Consider the following 25,345-nt stretch of genomic DNA (forward strand, 5'->3'; position numbering starts at 1 on the left):
TAAATGCACTGCATTCCATAAACAGTTTTGTCAAAAATAACCATATGAAGTTTAAAAAATATATTTAAAGGGACAGTGCTTAATATTTAGTGACTCTTTGTGGTAAATCCTTAATTTGTTAGAAAAAAAAATGGGCTTTAACCTGCCATCCTTTTTTCAGGTGATTTATTCAATTTGTTGTGTGATTTTTGTTGCAACATGCTTGAAAAGAAAAAAATAAACGAGAAATATAATAAGCAAAAATACATGACCCATCATACTGTATTTTGTTAATTACTTTTAGTTGTGAAACTGGCATTTGTTTTGCATCATTTGAGGCTCACCAAGAGGGAGCTGCTAAGGGTACCAGAAAGAGTGTGCCATTTGATCATTTTGAGTGAGTTAGTCTTCCTCCTTGTGCTTTTTAGCACTCGATTTCAGTTGCAATACATAATACAGAGACATCAAATAGTCATAATACACTTTCTCTTTAATATTTTGGAATTCATAGGAACGTATAAATATCACTTCCTATGAGGAGAAATGTAGTTACTCTAAAAACTTGGTGTTCAAGCTGATTACGGTCGAGTGCCAAGTTGGCACTGTAATTGCTTGAATGCTAATTGCTGGCTTTCTATGCCTGAAGATGGTATAATGAAAGCCTATTAAATGACAATGATGTTGCTAGTACACATATGCATAGCCTGTCTTTTTTTAACTTTTGAATGCATTTTAAAACATTTCCACTCATAGCAAAAAAAAATATAACATCTCAAACGGATTTCTTGATTTTATTTACACTTCAGAATCAGTTGCCCAACATTGCATGCTCGACATTTGAATTCCTCCCGTTGTAACAAGTGACATAAATATAAAATAAAATAAATATTAAATAAACATTTACGGCTGTATTAAGACATGTAAACAAAAGTGATTTGAGTAAGACATAAGATGGAGAGCAAACTACAAACACCAAAAACTCGTGATCCTTTACCCTGAGCGGAAATAGTTCAATTACAGAACATACAAAAATAAATGTTTTCATCCTGAATATCTAGTTTTCTTCTTTACAAAAAAAGGTGCCCTTAATCAGGAAAAGCCTCATTCGGATCCATACAATCCCAAAGCGCTCATTTCATTTCCGTTTTGAGTTTGCTCACAACAGGCTTATGGTTCAACATGGCTATTAAGTAAATAAGTGTTTGCTTATTTTTCAGTCTTTTTTATATGAAAGTGGCCTCCGGGGTCCTGTTCAGTCACGCCGTAAGCGCGAGGGGCTCTACCCCTGCACTTTCAGTCCTCCAGTTTTAACGTGTCGCGGTCGCCAAATCCGGGATGTTCGCCGATCACACTGCAAAAACGCTGAGTGGGCTGCATTCGTCTTTCAGGCCCAAGATGCTGTAGGCTATTCTTTTCATGTGACCCGGCAAACGAACGCCGATGTTCCTGATATCTCTGCAAGGACGGTAAGGAGACGTGTTCAGTTACAAAGAAACCAGTTTTAGGAACACAATTACCATATTTTCCGGACTCCAAGTTCCACCCAACAAAACCTAAATTTGGCCAGAAATTTAAGTGTGCCTTATATACTCAAAATACAGCAGACAAGATTGGAAATAAATTCAGTACTAATTGTGCAATGATTGATCCAAAAAACATTGAATGCAACGGGATTCAAACCAGAATAGTGGCAGTGAGAACACCTGATCATTATTACACCATTTTTACTCTCAGTGCCAGAAACCTGATTTGCATCGGGCATTCTGAAAAGTTAAACAGTCTCTTCACTTTCCCCAAACAATTGTTAGCGAGTGAGGAGGAAACAAAGTTTTGCAACACTATACAAGCTCTTTTACTGACTTATATGTATACATATTAAACCACGACATTATTAGTGTCCAGGTGAAGGAGGAGACCGTTTAATCAATCAGAATGCACTATGCAAATCAGTGTTTCTGACTCCGTAAGAAAAAAATGAGAAGATCTAACGCCTTTTCGTACGTCATTTGTACTTTTAATGGTTGAGTGGTAAAGTTTAGGTGCTCTCACCTCCACCACTACTCGGGTTTGATTTCCTTGGCGTTTTATGTTCTGCAAACCTTATCAACTGATTAATATTTGCAGTATTATTTACCCCAAGTGTATTAAAAGCCCACGGTTGTAGAATACACACAGTGGCTCTTACTATAATCTCAATTGCATGAGCCTTAGTCCATTGCAACCTATAGTGCCAAAAATATAATACATTCCTCGATAACGAGTACTGTAACATGTTATCAAAAATATTTTGTAGCTCAACTGTCATTACACGTTATTACAACACAATATTTATTAAAAGCAGAACATAAATTACAAGTTTCTCTTATTAATGAACTGTTCCTTCTCCAATCACGATGTAACGTACAACCCTGAATCTGCAAACTACTGGCAAGGGTGGGCGTATTTTTATTTACAAAGCACAACTTAATAGTTACGATTGCGCCATCTCATGAAGATGCTGTATCTAACCATACTGATATTCTCCCTACTGTATATACTCGCTTTCAAGCAGTATTTACAACTATATAATCAAACACTGATAACAAGAGGTCAGTTTATATGCATATATTAGGTTGTAGGTCACCGGTAGCATGGCTTATAAAGGAACAACAAAATCAACGGAGCAAACATAAGCATGGAATTTTTAAATATTGGAGTTGTTTGAAGACCAAATGGATATGGAGTATCTCAGTTGTGTTTGCAAGCTCTCAAAGATTGCACAAGCTAAGAAACTTGAAGGTTCCCCACTTCCACAAGTTGGTTCAAACATTTTCTATTTATTTCATTCTTTGGCTATTTTAAAGCAGTTGTAGGGGTCAGCTTCAATGTGAGTATATATGGTAATTTGCGATTAGATACTAACGAGCTACTTTTGAGTGTAAATAACCAACTTACTTTTTGAATGAAGTATCTAGTAACCAGTGTTGGGCACGTAAGTTTAAAAAGTAGTTAGTTACTCACTACCTCTCCCCAAAAGTATGCGTTAGTAACTACTCTACAGTAAAAGCAACTAGTTACCAGAGAAAGTAACTATTTGTGTTACTTTAAAAGTTGTGTGTTAAACGATTTCAAATGAACATGAGACGCGGCAATTACTCGCAGAGATGAGAATTCGAGGTTTTTCAGCTCGGCTCATTAAAGGTTGTATTTGTTACACAAAAGGTTGTATTTGTTACACAAGTATTGTGTAACATTATGCCTAGCATTACCTAAAAAGGAGGGGGGGGGGGGAAATCTTCCCCTTTTTATATAAACACCGAAAAACACAGGAACAATTGAAATATTTATTAAAAAGAACCAGCTCGGTGGCCTTGAGGGTAGGGCGCCCGCTCTGAGACTGGGAGGTCGAGTCATACCTAAGACTTACAACATTGGTACTCATTGCCTCCCTGCCTGGCGTTCAGCATTAGGGGTTGGAATTGGGGGGTTTGGTCACCTAATGACTCCCAACACATCAGTTGGATTGAGCGAGGGGGCTGGGAATCCCCTCCTCTGTATCAATCTCCCAGAAAGAGTCAGGAATGTGTTCTTGACTCTAGCCTTCTCCCACTAGGGGGATATGGCTCCGGTGTATATATATATATATATATATATATATAAATTAAAAAGAAAAAAAAACTACCTGTTTAGGCTTAACAAATTTAAAAGTCAACATCACAGAATACCCCATAAATGCATATTGACCAATCATAATAATCAGCTGTTGATAACAAAGGAAGCTGGCTTCCTAACTCACTTCCAAGTGCCGGCAAGTAGACATTTGGTCCTTGAACGATACAAGTCGAGGTACTGTCAACTCAGCCCTCATTCACCTTTTTTTCAATTGACTAGTGAATTCTAAATTTGTAGTGGCTCTCCAACAATATTGAAGTCACTATTACAATTAGTGACATGATCTAAAAAAATGTGAAATAAATCATTTTGACAGAGAAAAAATGCGCCGCTGAACATGGCATCAGGTTTGTGGGGGCCATCTGCAGCAAAAATAAGACTTCTAACCGTCAGTAACAGTAACGGTAGAAAAATAGATTACCCCGTTACTAAAAAAGACAAGGGAAATAAAGGGGCCTTGATGAAACCGCGTCATTCATAACACTGTTATTCCCAACACTGCTAGTAACTAATTATTTACCGTTTTTCAGTAACATGCCCTACACTGCCTACCAATGTCATGAGCTGAGAGGATTTGACTTTGTGGGAAGGTGTCATGCAAGCAGATGGCTTCTACTTACTCGTGCCTGAGGGCCAGGACCTGCTCCATGGTGGAGATCCCGGCCCGGGCGAAGCTCTCGTTGTACTGGCTCATTTTGATGGACTCCAGCCACTCGGGAACCGAACGGAACATAGTGCCGTCGCAGCCGCTGGTGCTGGGAAGGCGGATGGACACGCTGGACAAAGAAAGGAAGTATTAGACACTCTCCATGGCAGCACATGTTTTTGTTTTGTTGAAGTCAAGAAATGGTTTGATTAAAAACAAATCATCATTAAATGACTCTAAAACCAAAGTTATGGTATTCAGAAAATCTCAACAATATAGACATACAAAGTTAGGTAATGTTCAAATAGAAAAAAGTTAGAATTTAAGTTTCTTGGATTAATTATTAGCTGGACATCCCATGCAAATAGTATACAATCTAGAGACATATTCAACCAAAAGAACGAATGATCAGTGCACCCATTGAGCAACCAATGGATGAAAAGCTCTAATCACGACAGAATAATGAGAGATAAATAAATGACAAATGCAATAATAAACAGCTTTTATGTCATATACTGTATTTAATGGTATTGTCTGGAATTTGAAATGGTTACTCTCTGCCCCCATCTCCTGGCTTAGTTATAATCGCAGCTTATTCAACTAAACCTATACGTTCATTTCTAATGCACTTGAATCAACTTGTCTTTTTCATTGTTCTGGGTTGGCATTTGAAATGGACCTGCTCTTACTTTAGCCATTTTCATGCTACACTAACAAAAACTGATGACAAGCCTAAGGTCACTCTTTAAACTCCCCCCTTTCCCTATATCAAATGTGTTGCACGTCCTGAAACAGTGTTGCTAAAAGTAAGACAGAAGATGATAGGCACGGTGGGAAAAGAATTATGAACGTTCTTTGAACTCGGATGGGCATTAACATGTGATTAATAGAAAAAAAAAAATCTACTTTCAAATTTAAGGACATCTCAAACGACACATCCCACCTTCGTGTTACATTATGTGTTCAGTCATTTATATGGCAAATACTAGTAGATAATTATTCGATTATGCATTGATTTTAGGCATTTAGGATCAGTCCTCTTTTTCCAAGCCTTTGCAATAAAGTTTGTCGCGACATAATGGAAAATTTCCAACAGTTGTAGCATAAAATCCTATTTTTATTTCATAATTGTTGATCGGTTGTAAACCTGAAGCGTAAAATGTTGAGAATCTTATTTAGAGACCCATCGAGGTTATTCAACCACACATCCAAACAAAGCATACAAAACAAATAATTAGTCAAGAAACCCACAGACAAAACTACTGATCAATATAATAAAGTATGGCAATGAACTTTTTCTTTTGCCTACCGTGGATCGAAGTCCGCGATGGTGCTCAAGGACTCTGGACTCTGCAGCAATTTGTCCAGTATGTTGACGATGTCCGTGAAGCGAGGTCTCTTGGCGCGGTCGTGCAGCCAACACTGGAGCATGAGCTGGTAGATAGCCGAGGGGCAATCCATGGGGGCGGGCAACCTGAAAGCTTCATTGATGGCTTTCATGACCTGGCCCCAAAAAATAAAACCCTCTGTTTAGCATCTCCAAGATGGCTGCTGGCGTGTTTGACATTAGCGCAAGAGTGATTCAATTAAGCATTCAGCATGGGGGCCATGAAAGAGCGATGGTTACCTCATGGTTGCTCATGTCCCAATAGGGCCGCTCTCCAAAGGCCATCACTTCCCACATGACGATGCCAAAGCTCCACACGTCGCTGGCTGAAGTGAACTTCCTGTAGGCGATGGCTTCGGGGGCTGTCCAGCGAATGGGGATTTTACCCCCCTGGCCAGAGATGAAGCAACAATGAGTCACATGCACACCACAGTCCAGATGCTGCAAGACGTCTTAAGACTCAAGAAAATGGGTGAAATGGAAAACTCTTGACATTAGTCATGCCCATTTACAGAGTCATGTCAATGAATCAAAATCATGCAAGGCAGGGGTCTCAGACTATTGCTCCATGGGCCAATTGTGGCACACAGTACAATCGCTGGAGGTCCCCGCCTTAATGTGAAGACTATATGTAGATATGGCCTGTGCATGTTTGTTAGTTACCCAGAACTCAAAATTGGAATAACAATTCACTCACAAAAGAGGCCACAAATACACAATGACATTATCTCAAAGTTGTTTTAACCTTTCATAAAGGTGCCACACTACTCCGCGGATTTTCAATTTTTGCGGGTGGTTCTGGTCCCCATTAAACACGGAAACCACCGATCTCTGTATGTATATATGGTGCTTGTATTTGGAAGTCGGTGAACTTGAAATGAAATGATCTGCATTTATATAGCGCTTTTCAAGTCAATGACTTCCCAAAGCGCTTTACATTGTGCTTCGCATTTCCCAATAGCGGCCGTTATTTGTGCAGCCATGTAAGGCGCTAACCTGCTTATTGGGGGTATTGGGGTTTCAGTGTCTTACCCAAGGACACTTCGGCATGTAACACGGACAAGCCGGGATTCGAACTGGGATCCCTTAATCCTAAAACGATCGCTCCACCTCCTGAGCTACTGCCGCTGACAGCTCCCGTTGAACGCACAAGATAGAGGGATTGCACGCATGCGGTAAAGATAAAGTTGTAGCTCGAGTAGGTCTATCCTGAAATAGGACTAGCTACCCATCGCAGACTATAATATTTAACAAAGTAAGCTCATTCCATGAATCAACCTCTTTTTTTCTTGAAATGTCATTGTGAAATAATTGATTTCATATGAAACATGGAACAAAAGGCTCCAGGGGAAGAGATTTTCGCCACTGTTGAACTGCAGTTTAGAGGATATTGGATGAGCTTTGCTCCTAACCTTCCATGAGTTTCAGCCTTTGAGCCAAGTGGTGACCAAACACAAGCCCCTTTCAGCCATGAAGGTGCAGATAAAATTAAATGTTTCAATCGTGTGTTTTGGGAAAAACCATGCTGAGACTATTTCAGAAAGCCACACTGCCGGAACGGATTCTTTCCCCGTGTTACCGCCCACGGCCGCCTGTCCAAATGGTTTGGAAGTTGTTGTGGTTTTGACTTCTAATTTATTCTTAATATGTTTAATTTGGTTCCTTTTTTGTGTTGAAACATATAACAAAGCAATTTAAGACAATGGAATATATTTATCAGAGCTTATCTTGTGGAGAACCCGATGGGGCCCAACCTCACCACGAACCTAGCTCTGGCTGCACACAACTAAATTGAGTATGAAACTTGATGTAAGATACATTTTTTGTTTGAATTTCCATTGCAAGCATTTGAGATGGCATCATAGGCCTCTAAAAACACCTTAACTTACAACAAGCTATTACAAGGCTTACCCTGGTAGTGTACGTCCCCTCGGCATCGTCTTCCAGGACACGTGACAGGCCGAAGTCGGACACTTTGCACTCCAGGTCGCTGTTGACGAGGACGTTCCTCGCCGCCAGGTCGCGGTGCACGTAGTTCATGTCCGAGAGGTACTTCATGCCGGCCGCAATCCCGCGCAGCATTCCACTAAGCTGGTAGGTGGGAATCTCACCGTCGCGGTCCTGTGGGAAAGCGAGATAAGTTAGTCAAAAAGAAACAAATGCATTTCTAATGCTAAACAACACAATTGATGAAGTGATTTCTAATGAACAGTAATACTGGGAACTTGAGATGAGCTGAAGGGGAACAAATTATTTGAAGAGTAGCACCAATAAAAGAAAAATATGAAAGTACTTGCTCTCATTATTCATGGACTTAAAAAAATAAACAATGGAAGAAATAGATACATATTTTTTGTATATAACATTTAGAAGATTCTTTTTAAATACAATTATTAAAAAATACTTGAAAAGAATAAGCAAAGATGTCATATCTCATTGTTTTTTTATACAAAAACCAACAATGTTTACAAGTGAAGGCAATTTCAAACCGGGAAAAATTGTCATTTTAAATTCTATATTTTAATAGAAAAACTAAATAGAGTGAAAGAAAATATCTTATTTTCCCACAAAAATCATTTAACAAATATAGTGTCATGTAAATTGGCCTAAATCATCTATGAATTGGACCTTTTTTTGCACTGTACGTTGAAGATCCTCAGTGAAACACTGGTAATAAAGGATTTTTGAATGATTTTCTTTGTGTACTGGCGGTACACTAGTGCACAAAGATTGAGAAACTGTAGCTGTAGTTTATAAATAATGTAGGAAATGTACTGAAATTAAGATTTTACTACAATGCTGTTAATTGGTTAGAAAATGGAAACAGTAATTATGTCAATAAATGAACAATATTGAAGATTAGCAGGATTTCGGGACTGTTATTAATTAAACAGAGAACTACAGTTGAAATTTGGATTTTGTTCATACCTTGAGGTAGATGTCCAGAGCTCCGTTTTCCATGTATTCTGTCACAATCATGGTATGCTTGGCTGGAAAAAAAGAGGAAAAGATTCAGGTTTGATCATATGTCTTTTTTTTTTCTTTTTTTTTAATCTGCAAGTAGAGGCTTACATTTCGTGACGACACCCTCCAAGCGGATGATGTTGGGGTGCGAGAACTGGCCCATGATGCTGGCCTCACTCAGGAAGTCTTGTCTCTGTTTCTCTGAGTAGCCCGGCTTAAGAGTCTTGATGGCCACGGCCACCTCCCCCCGGGCAGGGGACTTCATCACACCTCGGAAAACTTCTCCGAACTCTCCTGGAGAACGGGAAGTCGACGCGGTCACATTTTGAAGCTCGAGTTGGCGCAGAGTGCAAGCTATGCGATCTAAACACTCACCCACGCCGATGACTTTTTGCTTGCTGATGGCATTCGAGTCTATTTCAGTGACAAACTTCTGGATGGCGATATTGGGGTCCTCATACATGTGCGGGTCCACATAAGTTTTAAGAGGTTTCAGTTGATCTGAGGTGAAAATAATGGATCCACAGCATTTAGATCGTGTAATAAAAGCCTTAAAATTACAAACTATAATATTCTGGAATTTACCTGATGAAAAGTAAGGATCCTCGGGTCCACCCCGTCGATGAGATCTCAGCCTTCTAATGAGAAGAGGTGAAAAAAGGTATAAGAGACTGCAGCTGGGTTGGTGGAGAATATCTATGCCTATAAACCAAAATTATTATTATATCCGGTAATTTTCACGGAGTTCATTCCAAAAACTGCTAATAAAAACTAATATTCCTATACCAGTGGATACTACTGCCTCCCCCCCCAAAAAGGGTCATTTTACATCCTTTAAAAGTGCTTGGGACCAACCTCTTGCGTAGAAGCAGGACACCCACAACCACGAGCAGAACAACTGCGACACCAGCAACCGCTCCCATCACCATAGTGGATGGGCTTTGGATTTGAGATTCAGCTGTTTGAAAAAAATACAAACGAAAGATCAGCTATATCGATTACCAGCCAATTGCAACTTACGGGGATGGACCATTAGAACATAATCATGGGCAAAGAAACCAAAATACTAAATAGAGCAACACCACTTAACTCAAGCAATTTCAAATGAAATGAACCAGAGAGGTTTTAAAAGTGAGCATTACCCAGTGGTGAAGTGTGGAACTCATATTCCGAGCTGTAGCTCCCGGGGTTCCCTTCCAGACTTAGTGCCTGCACCCTGAACATGTATGTCGTGTCTGGCGTTAGGTCGTTAATGTGCACGGAACTTTTGTCCAGGATCAGGACCGTGTAGGTGGTTACGTCACGCTCCCCGTCACCGTCCTTGAAAAGAAGCAAAGGTTAGAAAGGTCGGTTGGGATTAGGATCAATTTCCCAGGAAAACATGCCGGCGGAATCTTGCACTCTGTCTTACTTTTCTGCGGTACATGAGCTCATAGCGATGAGTGATGTGCACTGGAGGTCGGCGAGACAGAGCCCAGGACAGAGACAGGCTGGTGGGGCTGCGATCATCCAGATGGATCAACGTCACCTTTGGGGGATCTGGTCAGACAAAAGCACAGAACAAAAACAGTTATTCATTGCAGTCGTCTGCCTTCTCGGAATTCAAACTTTGGAGATTCGGTGGGTGGCCTAAATTCCCCTTTTTGCAAATCTTGTACAAAACCTTGTTTCAGGGTCTGAAGATTAGTGAAAGGTTAACTTTTTCAACAACAAATGATGGCGGTGATCCAATAATCTCTTTCTCCAATTCATTAGAACCCTCTTAAGACGAATATTGCACTGCTGATGTTTTTTTTCTGTTTTTAATGTTGGACACCTGTAAAGGAGATTTCATAGGATACCAGTTGGTTATTTTGACTTCTATGTTACTGTTGATCATTGTTTTGACCATTATGCACCGTTTACATCAATGTCACTCTTGGCCAATCATGTTTATGTTCTTTGATTGCCACACCCTTTAGCGGGGATCAGCCTAAATCTAGTAGATTTTCAAAAAAGAGAACTGGTAAGAATCGGGCACTCTTCTTGCAAGTTCAAAATCCGTTGATGTATTCCCTCTTTTTTTTTTTGCGTATACTATTCATAAATCAGGCACAAAATCCATGGTCAGTTATCACAATCCTTGCCGTTTATGACTTAGAACAGGGGTGGGCAGGTTCCACATATGGGCCATAAGACTTATCAATCCAGCCGCCCAAGCGCCAAGCATGAAAATATTATCATAATATATGCAATGGTTGAAAAGTACTACTAATAAAAACTCATTTTTTGGCTCTCTCTCCTCCAATAAACAAGTTCTTCGTAAAACATTGTGTACATTTAAATGTAATTATTCATTTTAGATATTATTTTTTATTAGTGTGCCATTTTTTGGTATTTGTTACTTTTATGATGCATTTATTTTATTTATCAAACTATTCTTTAAATGTCATGCAAAATAAAACAGCTTTTAATTTTGAGGTTTTTAATGCATATTATCAAAAACAGTGCTTAAAAAGGGGCATGATAAATCAACTTGGTTTCATTTCAAGTGTAAAAAAGCTATCAAATGAAATAAAACGTATGAAGAGATACCTCCATGTATGTATGCTTGTATGTGCCTTATCCCTCCTGTTGGACTTACGTTAATTTTGAACCGAACAAAACATGTAAAAGGGCAGTATAGACAAAATTAGGGCCACACGATGATTAATACGGACACTAAAACTAAAATCGACCTGTAGTCTTTCTGTGACCTATGGCAACCTTGATTAAAAGGTCCAAACATGTACACAAAAATCTCGCTATTGTTCGGACTAAACAAGGATAAGATTGAGATAAAGTTAACAAGGATCAGGAAGGAAGGAATCTAAAAATAAGCCTGAGCTCACCCGAGTAGTCCAGAGCAGTGGTGATGCTAGTGGCGGGCCTCGCAGAGCCGTATTGTGACACCCCGCTGTGGGCCTCCACCGTAAAGGTGTAGTTGAGATGCGAGTCCAGGTCGCTGATGATCACCTCCGTGTCACGAATATCACTGCGGCCGGGCTCTAGACGGATCTTCTCAACGCAGGGGGAGCAAGACGCCCAGTCGCACTGCTCACATAACACACTGTAGGTGAGGTCGCTTCGGCCTCCCGTCACCAGTGGTGGGTTCCAAGACAGCTGCAGCCTGCCGTCAACCGACAGGGTGGTGGCCATCAGGTCGCGGGGAGCACCGGGTGGAGCTAATGGGGGAAATTGGAGGAGTCAGACCAAACATCCGGAGCCGCTAAGCTTTGTAATGAGGAAGCGGAAGTTCTCTTTCGTTCCTTCCAACAGCCAGAAGAAGTGCTTCAAGCTCCAATTGTTCTTTACGCGCAAGCACGATTTGAGAAATGCATAAGAAATTAGTCATTAGTGACACCTGTATGGCCAAGGAATGTGTATTGATAGTTTTTCCGTGATGGCAAGCACATTCCCGACAGTTGGCCATATTGAATGGGTCTACCAGATGCTAATTGTTGTCACGGGTCTACACTAATTTTGTAGGCTGTTCAAATGATAGAGGAACGTGTTTGGCGTTGTTTATTGTGATTTTGAGGGTTATTTCTAAGTACTTTTACCTGGTGAGTTGAGGCCACACGGAAAACTTGACTTGCAATGCGCCCTTCGGAGATTGTGGTTGCGTGCCATAAACCCCAGGTGAAAATATTGCTCCATTTCAAGGCCTAAAACTCCTAAGATAGCCCTGAGTGTGCCTGAAACCCTGGCTGAATTGAGTGCACCTTTATCGGTTAAGTGAAGGGCAGAGATGGGCTCTGAACTAACGCAATGCGACCCCTGGGGAATGCCTGGGAACACAAAAACGGCTTCCTGATGATAGTGTGCTTTTCAAGTCCTAGAGATTGCCTTATTTGAACTCTAACCCCTACACAACATATGGGTCGTGTTTGTATATCACTGAACATTTGTTGGAACATTTAACAATAGCCAAACTAGAGCTTCGATAGCAATATTTCGAATGTCAATCACAACAATAATGAAGTAAACACACACCCATCCACTTTGGCCGCCCGCCTTTCTCAAGTTGCCAGGCTGTAGACTACATGCCGAGAACTATCAGTTCCAGTCTCACTGCAGGTTTGTTTCCTATGTAATCTTTTGGGGTGAACGCTAGTATACTGAATGACAAGATGATCTGGCGGTTGTACAGGACTAATAGTAACATCATTACATTTTTAACTTTCGTTTTACCAGAACACGGAGCAGTAGGCGGGTCTGACGGGGAACGGAAGAAGCCGTCCTCACACTCGCAAATGGTGGCGCTGGCTGCAGAGGGCTTTGTGTTGGCAGGACACACCCGGCACAGTTCGGTGCTCACGGTTGGCTTGAAGTAGCCCGGCTTGCATTCTGTGTCAAAACACAAAAATAATTTTAGGTGCGGTGCGCATGAAAGGTTCTTCCGTTTTGACTCAGCACATCATGTGATATTCTTTATTATAGTTGAAACAAAAAACAACTCTTGCTGGTAGACATTTCTTTTGAGATGATGCAAGTGTATTTAATTCAACTGAATATGTGGTTTGCAATAATCTGTGGTCTTTGCAGCCCTTTGAGACCCCTTGTGATTAAGGGCTACACAAATAAACATGACTTGACTGAACAATGAAACATTATATGTCTGAAAAGTTTTATAAGAAAGGAAAATAAATACTCCAAATACAAGAAACTTCATTCTTAAGTATAAGAAAAAAAAACATTGCATTTCTTTCCGTACCCAAAAAAATGCTAGCCTAAAGAGTGGAAACCAACCAGATCCTTCTCCCTTCCAAGTATCTGAACTGATCAAAAAAACGTATTGAATCGGTTTTACTGAAAATATACACACAGATTCTTTGAAAACTTAAATGTTGGTGCTTGACTTTTGCTTAAGATGTATAGTAGTCCATTTTGCTAGCAAATAGTTGTCATTAAATATATTTATACAATCCAATATTAAGATTAATTCATTCAACTTTAAAATATTGTATATGCATGTAAAATACATAGCAAGTAAAACATTAGAATTCGAATTGTCTTTATTGTCATTGATATCAACGTTGTGAAACATTGTATGCAATGAGATTAGACATGCCACTGTGGGGTAAAAACATGTAATGGAGAGAGTTTGAAGAAAAAGATAAATGACTATCAGGGTGAATAGGCCAGATATGAGTCTTTCTATGTGTTCCAGTAAGGCGGCAAGCAGCAGAGCTTGCATTCCTGACAGAGGACTGGCTGACTTCAAAATACACATTTTACTGTAATCCAACTGAGATAACAAAAGCATTGGCTACTGCTTGCAAATGTTCGGAAAAAAGTAGCTGACTATTTTAAATAGGAAGCACAAAAGTTTTACCCACCCCTGTACACCCATATTAATCAGTTTAGGTAATAAAAAAAAAAACTCTGTGCCTTAGAATGAAAATAACAGGCACGGTTAAGGATAAATGAGGGAGGAAAAAAAACCCAGGAAGGAATGACATTACAAAAGGAAAACAATGAGGCTGTGTGTGTAATGTTAGTCCTTTCCGCCCAACAGGAAGCTTTTGTTGTGAGTAACCTATAATCACCCAGCTTTTGTACACCGAGGAATGAATAGGGATTTCCCAACGCGATGTGCCCCCACTTGTCTTTTCCACCTTAAAGCCCCGTCTCGGGTCGCACGCTGACTATTTTGACCGGATGACACCAGAAAACATACTCCATCAAGTTACTGTAGGTAAACTGCCTTCTCAACCATGTATTTACCGCTCTGGCCGTGTAGCAGATGATTGGTTGATGATGGCACCGACATATGACAGACCATTTTTGGTTTAAAACTATGTATATGCGAACCGTACCATTATTAACTGAGAACATCCTCCACACTTCTCCAAAACAAGAGTGTTTTTGCCAAAGGAAATGGCACAGGGAATACTGGTGGTGTGCTGTGACGAGGATCTTGGCTAAAGCCTGTCCGGGCCACCAGGGGTTAATGAATGTGCGGACTGGACAGAATGTGGGAGTCAAGAGGCCTTGGCGGACAGTCTAGGACTGATGTTTCCTCTCTTTCCTCCCATTCACTGCAAATTATGACAGGCGAGGGCGAGGAGGTAAAATCGCAGGCGATCAACTGTTTGCTGCTCCTGGCAACAGGTCTCTTTTTCTTCTTTTTGCATATCCGTATAGGATATGCACAAAGTACATTAAGATGAGGCCAGGCTTTCAACAGGCAAGAGAATCCCACAATGATATAACACATGTTCAAATCTTTGGGATTTACGCTGTATCCCGAGACATGTCCGGGGTCTTTATTTAGACTGAAAGCCACTCGACTATAGATAGAAGAATGTTTCCGGGCCCAGTATACTGTACACTAAAAATCGGGCTTACATTACTTCCACATGAACAGGGCTGTCATTAACAAAGTCCTCGGCGACAAAGTATGATTTCCTTGCGGAGAAAATGACTTCTTAAATGACATCTTGTAAATGTTTAATCACCAATAAAAGTATGTATACACAACACTGCTTGCATGTTTCACCAACAAAATTAACTTTGAATTAGAAGGCACGGAGTGGAAGCGAAATTTAAAGAAACCCTTCTTATCAATTGAAAGGGAATTAAACATGTTTTTATGTACAAAAGAAAAAAATACTAACTTTTCAACACAGTTGGCCTCAACGCAGTTCCGAACCCAATTCAAAATTCACATGAGAACATGCCCATTTGTTTTGAGTTTTACACATTAAATTGTTGGTAAAGAGAACGATGGCGGAAAGCCCTCAGAAATTTCAAAATGTGATTAAAACAATTTTTATAATTTCTAAATGGACTAAAAATGAGTTATAAGAACCTAAAATATAATAATGAGTTTAAATGATTGATAGAAAAAGCATCTTCAGTTATATTTGTGACACGTATTTTTAAAGCCATTGGCTTCAACCCATCATACTTTTTTGCATTTTCTGATGTGATATTTGTTGCAACATGATTGACAAGGAAAATAAAGATGAAGAATCTAAATAAGTCAAGTCATGTTTGTGAAGCCCTTAATCACAGAAAGTCTCAAAGGGGTGCACAGACCCCCATTACTTCGATACAAGAATATAAGACTAATCTCTATATGGTTGCATTTGGTTTAATAACACCAAATGAGTAACTAATATTATACCCGTCCTTGCCTAACACAACTGACATCTTGGATTTTGTCCTTTTTAACCGCCAATTCCCCTACTATAACAACCATCCCCAGAAAGAGGTTCTCGTGGAGGATTCCTAATGGAACCCCTTCCTTATAGGCATGTGCCTTTAGCACGTAGTTATCTATAATGGATGTTCTTGGATGTTTTCATGTCAGATGGCTGCATACGCTACATCAATTACTGCTATGTAATCTTGGAGGAGCATTTTAAAATAGTCATAGCCTCCCCAAAATTGATTGAGCCAGATATGTCCGCTTTAAGTTTAATTTGTTAAAACTGTTGGTACTATTCAAACATTATACAATATTGGGGTTTACCAGTCCAACAATACCACGGCAATCAACACTGGTCCGTCTGTCTTTACAGAAATGTGGCTCAAATATCACAATGACGAAGGATAAGGAGCAGGTTGAGTCGAGCAGGAAGATGAATAGAATGCCTCATGGGAAGAGGAGGGGGCCTGGTCTAGAGCACCAAACAGAAGTTCTCTCTAGGGAGTCACTCAGCGGGAGTGGGGGTCTCTTCGCATGAGAAAAGGAGGCCAGCCCATTTTAATCTCGAGCCTGAGTGCGAGGACCTGTGTCACGGAGCAAAGAAACTCTCGGCTCTATTCATCTATTGTGTGGCAGGACTGGACGGAGCGGTGCCATAAATACGTTGCGTTAGTCATCGCAGCTCATAAAATGGCACCATGTGTGCGTAGCTCCAAATGCAAACTCACGTCAAGTTGAGTTTTGCCAACCTACCCATGCCGAATCGGTAGATTCGACTGCGTCGTCACTTGTTGATGCAACTTGCGTGTCTAATTGCCCCACACTCCTTTCGGCCAAGTGAAAAAGACTTACATTCCGCACCAGTGCATCCGTTAATTGAATCTGGGCTTTTGCCGCCATTCTTCTAATGAGTGGGAACACGGATTAGTCGGCTAGTTGCGTGTGTTAACCACCGGATGAAAGGACCCGAGGGGAGGTAAAGCAGGGCCACGTAACAGCTGTCCTGTAGCGCCACTAATCCTCTTGACTAAATTACACTCCACACCTAACTAAGCAGCCACGAAAACCAAGCGGCCTTCATGCGCCAACTGTCGGCCCGCTGCGAGACAACCTGCTTATTTGTGTCAGTCGACATTCCTTTTCTACCCGCTTCCTTTTCCCACAACAGTTGCGCTCTTCATCGAGAGACACATGCGGAACGTAAGTCTTCCAGAATATCACTTTCTTTGACATCCAAAGCCCCGAGTGAAGTCGTCGCATTAGTGCGGAACAAAAGCATGCTGTGTTGCTTCCGTCTCTACCGGAAGAATATTATATGTTTTGTATTTTGATTTCTTTCCCCATCAGATTAATTTATTTTTTACATGTTCACAGGTTTTCTTTTTTTAATTTCAATTTCATTAAAATTCTTGTTAGGGAAAGTACTAATAGCTAGCCTTATCTCAATGTGTTTGTTATATCGCTATTAATAGTACATACCTGCCAACTTATGCCTTTTGCCTATATTTTACACGATTTCTGATCATTTCAAATTGTTTACACTGAACAACATTTAACGGGAAAAAAATTAATGGTTAATTTTGTTAGACTGCTCTTGTCATGCCCATCTCGGCTCTAATTCAGATAGTGAGTATAAGAAAAGAACTAAAACAATGCAGAAAGAATTGTTGGCATTGTTTATTTGGTAAAAAGAAATGTTTGCATAAGTTACCTCCATTGTTATTTGACATACAATAGTTTTTATTTTACATAGTATTGCTGTGAGCAAATAGGTGCTGCATAGGGTTTGAAAGGTTAATTATTGCTTAATCAGAGGAACAATTGGCTGAGGTTGACAGATATGCTCGTTAGGATAAGCCTCAAGTTTGTATTTTCCAGAAACTTACTGGAAAGTGACATCCTGCCCGTCTGTTTTTTTGTTGTTGTTTCTCTTTGTGGGCGTAGCATGAAAATGGTGAATGAAAGAGTCTTTCTTCAAGAACAGTACAAACAATAACCCAAAACCCCAAAAGAGATGAGCTGACAGAGGCTGCACAGATGACACAAGCCAGGAGATGGCGGTCATGAGTAAAAGAGGTTTAAAATTACGTACCGCTCCCTAAAAGTAGAACCATCATTTGATTGTCAAGTCATATTTATTTGTACAACTCTTTATCACATTGTCTCAAAGGGCTGCGGAGACAGACAATTCACCAATCAACTACCAAATCCAGCATCCAAAAAATGTACTTGGATGTTTTTGGAATGTGGGAGGAAGCCAGAGTCGGTTTAAATCAAAACAACCGCACTCCCAACTTCCAATATCAGGTCCAACTCAGGCATGAAATCATCCTCTTCCCTCATAAAAAATTTCCTGTCTTCCTCTTGAGCTATTCATGCACAACGTCTGTTTCCGGTGCCCAAAGTCTGTCAGTGGTTGGGGCGAGAAACATTCCTCTGCTTTAGACTTCCTCATTCTGGCCTAAGAGTGGACACGCCGCTTCTTTGAAGTGAATACCCGTCGCCGCTATGAATAATCGGTTCGTATGGAAGGAATGGAGAATGTGCCCGTCAAGGTGACTGGAAAACGGCAAGGGTAATAAACCGCAGCCCTGACTAAGAGAGGCGTGCCGTGGCCTCATCCCTGTAATCTGCGGTTACGGTTGCCCCGGCGACGCGCACAAACAAAATATTGTGCGGAGGGGGGAGAGACTCAGGTAGGCGCCCAAGACACATTCACAAGGCCCTTCCTTTAGTCAATCAGTGCGGCAGGTGACGCCAAGGTGAAAGAATTCCTTTCAGAAATCCCCGCACCTCCTCGGCCCTTCCTCCCTTTTTCCTGCGCTGCCCACTGTCCTCCCACACTTCCTCCGCACACATGCTCCACACCCCGGAATACCAAAGAAAGACAGTTTTCCACAGAACATACAGTAGGCACACCACAACTATGTCCTTTTACTCTCACACCTCTAAACTTTTTTTAATCACACTCTTTTCTCAAATAACCCAACGTTTTTGCATATTTAAACTACATACTTACTGGTTCATGCTTTCAAGTGCTTGAGTTAAAATGAAATGCAATCCCATTAGATTAGCGTTTCTCAACTAGTGGGCCGGGAGCTAAAAGTGGGTCGCGAAACCCATTTTTAGTAGGTCGCAGGCCTTCACCTCAGTAAAACAAGGCTAAGAAGAAGAAAAAAAAACAGAGGGTCAGTTACACTCCTCAACAGTAGATGGCTATTATACCCTGTTCAATCCCTTCTCTGTTGGTTTTGTTTCCTTTTTCTGCCTATAATAGGTCCCAAGAAGAGAGTGATAAAGGTAGGGAAAGTAGAAAACAGTCACAACGATCGAGTCGCAGAAGGAAATGATTGCGAAATATGGTGTTTGTCTGCCATTAAAGCTGGTCATTTAGTTTTTTTGAAAAAAATATCTTCAACTATATCTGTTTTACATTTCACAATCCTACTGTTGGATACATTTAAGAAGTGGACAGGTTTTTTATTTGGGTCGCAAGCTTGTCATTAGGGTGGAATGGTGGGTCCTAAAGTCAAACCAATTAAGAACCAGTGCCTTAGATATCCCAAATGTATTTTTATCCTCTCTGTAGAGGGTCTTTGATGTTGAAAATATTCTCTTAAAATACTTGTTAACAAATGTTTGTGTCTATTCAGAGTAGGGTATTTATGTTTTGTGACGTGACTTGTGTAAAATAAGGACAAAATTATTTAAACATCAGACCATTACACCCAGAGGAAGTAACATGACAAGTAAATGAGGCTGTGTCAGGTTCCAGAATTCCGGTAAGACAATTTGTGACCCTATGTCAATTTCCTGGCTCACAACCTTTGTTCTTTCACTCCAAACTTATCTGAATACATCTCCTAGAGTGATAAAAAAAACTGTTGCCACAAAATGATTTACATTCATGTGGATTATTATTAGTGTTATTTTTAATATTATACAAAAAAACGCCCAAGATTTAATTACAAACTAATAATTGCTTTAAGAGTTTCAATTTTCATGGCCATACATGAAAAATTAGTTAACATCTACTTCATGCAAGAAATTACCCAAACCACAGATATCTTGCTCACTTTCACAAACAATATAAAAGAAAAGAACAATGTGTTCATGTTAAACCTTGGCTCTAAAACAAAATATTCCCTCCGCTTCTTTTTCAGCACGTTCAACCCTGCAGAGAACTTTGAACATTGTTGTTTTTTCCCGTATAAATACAACGTGCTAAAAGTAGAGCTCTTTTATGGCATGACGCAGCATACGTCTCCCTCTACCACATCAATCCTGTGCCCAGGCTTGGCTTTTTCCAAGATCCAAAGGCCCAAGGAATGTGACAACCCGGATATGAGAAAAAAATGTAATCCATAACCGCTTTAATCTAAATTAAGAAAAAGAGGGTTTAGGCATCCTCCCTTTTCTATGCCTAATCTGCCTGTGCATGACTTCCTTGAGGGCATTTGGCGGCTATGAGTGCCAGACTTCCCTAAATGAACCAGACGAGCTATTGAACATTCCTTCGCACCTTGCCAAGGTGGCGGCGTCTAGTGATGCTCATTGAACTTATTTCAAATCTTTGTGACGCAAATGTGAGGCAAACCATCGGGCTCCTTACCTTGGCATGAGTCTCCGGTGGTTTCGTAGCCGGCGAGACACTGGCACTGGCCCACAGGAACCACCCACTCGCCCTCTGCAGTGCAGTAGATTTTTGGGGTGGACTGACTCACGGCGTTCTCCACGCAGACACCCTCCACCTCCCGCAGAGCATCGGCCACCGTCTCTGGGAAGGCGGCCAAGCTCTGCACGGTGGACGGGCATGTCTTGTAGTACACGCGCACCGACAATATGCCCACACAGGCACCCATGTCCTGGAAGGCCAAGTAGAAGCCCTTCCGGGACAGAGGGCCAACAGTCCTCGTCTCGGTGTTGACCAGAAGCACGGGATCGCGCGTCACTTCGTCCGGAGCAATGGTGGCCACCTTGCGGAACTGACTCTTGCGGAAATTGGTCCCCACGTCGGCATCTGTCTCGTAGATGAACAAGTTGAAGGTCTCCTTGCAGGACACAGAGGCGCCATTGAAGCTGTTGCAGTCGCGCACGGTGAATCGGAGTTCCACAGAAACGCGTGTGGCGCCGGGACGCCGCTGAATGAAGGTGGTACGCAACCAATTGTCCTGGTCGGCAGAGTCGATGTTGCACACGCTGTAGGTGTAGAAGAGTGAGCCGTTTACCACAGTCTGTACTATCTCCCACTGGAAGACCAAAGAAAGGAAAGTTCCAACTTAGAGTACAGTGTCATGAGTCCCCGATGACAAACCGAACGCTGGATGAGCTATAACATGTTCCACATACAATCTTATTACCGTCTTTTTTCGCACAATAAGACACAGCAGATTATAAGAAGCACCCCTCCCAAAAGATAATTCTACTGAGTAGTGTACAGGAACAAAGAATGTGGATTTTCCACACTCCCACCACCTGAGATGGGAGTGGGACACTATTTTGTTTGTAATAAGCAAATAAAGCAGCGTTGTAATAGCTAGCGCTTCTTTTCCACAATTCGGAATTATTGGCCAGGACATGTGTCGACGTGTGTGGTTTTCCAGTAACACACAAGGGGCCCCGTGTGTGTAAGAGAGACTGTGACGCACACGCAAATCCAACAAACACTACTGTGGCATACAAACTAACATATGTGGCAGTTCATTTTGCTTTAAAGACACTGTCGCATTGCAATTAAAGAGTTTTAGGAGACTAAGAAGCAGTGACGAGTCATGAGATTAAAAGTTCTTTTTCAGCTCTTGAATTCCTGTCGAACTACAAACCTACGTGGGTGTCTTTTTTTATGGGAAGTTAAATGGGGCTAAATTAAAGATTAGAACAAACTGGGCTGTTATTATTACAAAGGGTCCTCAGTTTAAGTTGGTTCCAACAAACTATCTTTTATCCACAGGATTTTCAAACATGTGGATATTGTGTGATGAAATTAAATACTGATGTAACAGCATCAAGATTTTTAGCTGTTAGTTCAGCATTAGCACAAAATCTTCAGATTTGTAATCCAAAATAATTGCTAGAGAAGGCCTACAAGGACACACTAAATTAATATTAATTACTGTCACATTAAAAAGTGCAAGGAGAGGTTAATTTTTAACGCAGCAACATTACTGTTACGAAAGAGCCGTCACGTGTTTTTTGCTTACCAATTCACTGACACAATTGTGTGTCACAACACAATCTAAGATTGTACCAGCAAAAAATGGGCATTCAAAGTCGGCGTAACTTTTATATCTACTGAACAAGACTCTACATGAAACCAGCTTTCCTAATAACAAAACAGTCGGAACGTAATTGCTTTCGAGTATGTGTTATGTACACAAAGATAAAAGCAACTTTCTGCCAGGCAGAGGAATGCTGCCACCATAAAACATGAGTCTTGATCTTTTCAGCCATGCACTTAGATAAATCCCCTAACATGTCTTGGGCCTTATTTTAGACTGAAAACCACTCCACTATAGATAGCGGGATGTTTCCGGGGCTGGTTCACCTAAAATGACGCAAGGTTGATGTTATCTCACAAGTCTCAATGAGACACTTGGTCCGGATTTACACTACACAGTTCAAATGTCATAATTCAGGTCTGAAGATGAGACACCTTTGGACCGGAATTGGGCCCTTTTCTAAACGTGAAAAAAAAATCCAATATGTATTGAATAGCCGCCAGTGTGAACCATGTCAAAGCTAGTTTGGGTTTGTAAAAAGGTATGGATCATTGACATGAATGTATGCACATTTACACCTAGTCCAAGAGCATATGGATACATTTGAAAAAAAAAGGTCTACTGGGGATATAAAGATAAAGCATAGAAGAAAAGGTGTATAAATCTGCCAATACCATGGTCACAATGTTTGCACGTGCAATTTAAACTGAATTTAATTGAATCAAGTGGGAAAAAAACTGTATTAAGTCTTAAGGAATCTACGACATACCAACATTGGCATATCCCAAAAAACAACACAATGACGGAAAACAGAAAAAATAATTGAGTGGATTATTCAAACATAATTAAATTCAAAACACATGACAGAAGAGAAAGTCTTTGAACTCCGAGGTCTTAAAAACGGTTGTCGGGGTATAAATACTCACCCCACTCTCATATGGCAGCGTCAGCCACCCCAGCTCGCCTCCCGAAGACCTCATGTCCAGCAATACTTCTGTAGACACAAGCAGAAATAAGTTATAAACGGTTATTAATTCATTTGGGATACACAGTTGGTCTCCAAAAGCGACATTAAAAATACGACTGCGGAGTACCAGCTAACATTTGTGGTGTTGAAATTAAAGACTTTTAAGAGACGGACGGGGAAGCAGTGACGAGTCATGGGATTGAGAATTCTTTTCCAGGATTCGGATGTTGCTATCTTCAGTGCTTCAACATGAACAAATAGGGGGAAATGTAAAATGAGCTCAAAAACAGGAAATTTCATTTTTACTGGTCCTCTGTTTTGTGGCCTAAAATTTGTGGTGCGGCCGAAAAAGGCATGTTCAGTAACTGCTGTAGTTAATGCACATATTTCATTAGCTCGTTTTGAAAGTCTGTGACCATTTTATAGTTATTATTTTCTATGTTTATGATTTGACTACAGTTGTAACAAATGTTATTTAGTCATTGTTAAGCCCAGAGTAGCCAAAAAGCGCAAATTGCCTTTATTCTAAACATCTTGTTTCTGCACCTCTCAGGTAATCACTATTCAAATTGGTTAAGAATTAGAATTCAATGTCTCAAGTCAAGGTGACAAGACAAATTATGCTCGTGTTTGAAAAAAAATAATAATAATAATAAAAAAAAATAAAAAAACATGGTTTCCAAGAGAGCCCACAGTACTGAAAAAAAATTAAAATACAAGGACATACGAGAAAATCATTAAAACACAGTGAGCCCTTGTTTATTGAGGGATTAGGCTCCAACATGAACCCGTGATAGGCAAAATCTGTGGATTACAACATTTTATTTTTTATAATTATACAAATAAATAATGTATAATGCATTGAAACCCAATAGCACAAACTTTTGACAAGCGCAAGTATTTGTTTAACAAATAAAAGTACTGCTTTCTGTAAACATTTATTTTTTACCAATAACTACTATTTTTGGGACTATTTAGAAAAAATGCAGAAAACACTGCACGATATAAATCCGTGAAGTAGAGAAACTGAAAAAGAAACCGGGTTATACTGAGGATCACTGAACAAATACAACTGATGGAATCATTGTCACATTAACAGTAAGTCCTAATTTGGAGCAAAGGGATGAAAATTAAAACGTTTTAATATGAGAGTAATTTAATAAATAAAATGATCAGCCAAATTGGTTTTTTTTACCGAGAGCTTCCTAAATATTCAAAAATACACATTTTAGTTCCTTTTCTGGTAATATTTTTACCTTGAATTGAATTAAGGTTTCGAAAGTCTGCTGATTATAGGCTAATATGACTTTAGGGCGATTATTTCATACTTTCCTTTAAAAAAAGATTTGTAAAATAGTTTTTAACCTGTATAGGAATGGAACACTGTGGTAAAGCAAGGGCACACAAATGATCTTGATGATCTTTACCCAGGACAAGTCTTAGTAGTTAGTTAGTTACCTATCCTTCTATAATAAACCCTCTCTAGTCAAAAGTATCTAGCCCCAACTAATCCTGTTTTTGGATGAGAACCCGATTATATTTTGAAGAATAAAAAAGGGAAAAGGTTCTAAAGGTCTGTGGCAACAAAGTATGAGAACGAGCAGCATGAAAACGAATGAATGAAAAAAACAATCAATAATCAGACAATTTGTCCAGGCCATCAGGCTGTCCCATGGAAAGCGCATGCGTGCGCAACAAAGAAAGTCCACCACGGACGCGTGCGTGCTGCGTTCAGGGAGCTATCAGCTTTTATGGGCAGTTCAGGGGCCACATGCCAGCTCCATTGGCAGTTTAATCAAGCATGTCGGTGTGATTCAACACATCATTTAGCGTGAAGAAACATCGTTAATCGTGTCAGAGACATGCGTTGGTATGCCGGAATAAAAACACAATGATAGTGTTCTTTTTGAAGTGAAACTACAGTAAGAGTGAAACATGTCGGGGCATCGTACACAGGTGCTCCCACGCCTTGAGGTTTTTGAATGCGCCATTCACGAACAAGTCCGGTTTATGAAATAGATTTCTGACTTTATGCGCCTGACATTATGTTACCGAGTAAGAAAGTTGCTATTTAAATTATAGTCAACGTCAAATTCCATTCGATAAGTTATCACTCGATAAAAAAAGAGAAAACGTCACACCGGACGCTGAGATTCCTAAGCCCTGACTCACGAGTTCCACTAAACTTGAGTTAAGATTTTTTTTAAAGTACTTACGTTCTTTTGACTGAAGGCTGACAAAAACGCTGTTTACAAATAAAAATACAAACAAGTAAATGTGCCGGTGCTCCATGTTTTCGGATAAAATGGAAGTGTTTCCCTCGGTCTCTCCCACTTCTCCTCCGGCGAGCCTCCGG

At 40.4% G+C, this 25,345-nt stretch overlaps 1 protein-coding gene across 1 annotated transcript; it reads right to left on the reverse strand.

The window, feature by feature from the left end:
* Nucleotides 1–751: 751 nt before the first annotated feature.
* On the reverse strand, nucleotides 752–25,345 carry epha2a (eph receptor A2 a). The gene is made up of 17 exons (XM_088338863.1): nucleotides 25,206–25,345; nucleotides 22,949–23,016; nucleotides 20,417–21,053; nucleotides 12,840–12,995; nucleotides 11,498–11,830; nucleotides 10,039–10,166; nucleotides 9,770–9,947; nucleotides 9,483–9,585; nucleotides 9,213–9,265; nucleotides 9,003–9,128; nucleotides 8,736–8,921; nucleotides 8,592–8,653; nucleotides 7,575–7,784; nucleotides 5,904–6,053; nucleotides 5,586–5,779; nucleotides 4,251–4,406; nucleotides 752–1,434 (listed from the first exon to the last, which is right to left on the reverse strand). The coding sequence occupies exons 1-17, from the start codon at nucleotides 25,279–25,281 to the stop codon at nucleotides 1,326–1,328; spliced, it is 2,925 nt and encodes a 974-aa protein (XP_088194989.1). The 5' UTR covers nucleotides 25,282–25,345; the 3' UTR covers nucleotides 752–1,325.

Source organism: Urocampus carinirostris, chromosome 6 (assembly GCF_059441175.1).
Source record: "Urocampus carinirostris isolate Australia breed hairy pipefish chromosome 6, RoL_Ucar_1.0, whole genome shotgun sequence".
In the NCBI taxonomy this organism is placed as follows: Eukaryota; Metazoa; Chordata; class Actinopteri; order Syngnathiformes; family Syngnathidae; genus Urocampus; species Urocampus carinirostris.

Bases quoted from the DNA above. Each gene is read 5' to 3' on its own strand.
- epha2a (XM_088338863.1), bottom strand. From the start codon at position 25,281: ATGGAGCACCGGCACATTTACTTGTTTGTATTTTTATTTGTAAACAGC. The intron at 9,586-9,769 runs GTAATGCTCACT...TTTTTCAAACAG, and splicing joins GTTCCACACTTCACCACTGG to CTGAATCTCAAATCCAAAGC. The intron at 1,435-4,250 runs GTAAGTAGAAGC...CCGTCCTTGCAG, and splicing joins GTCCTGGCCCTCAGGCACGA to AGATATCAGGAACATCGGCG.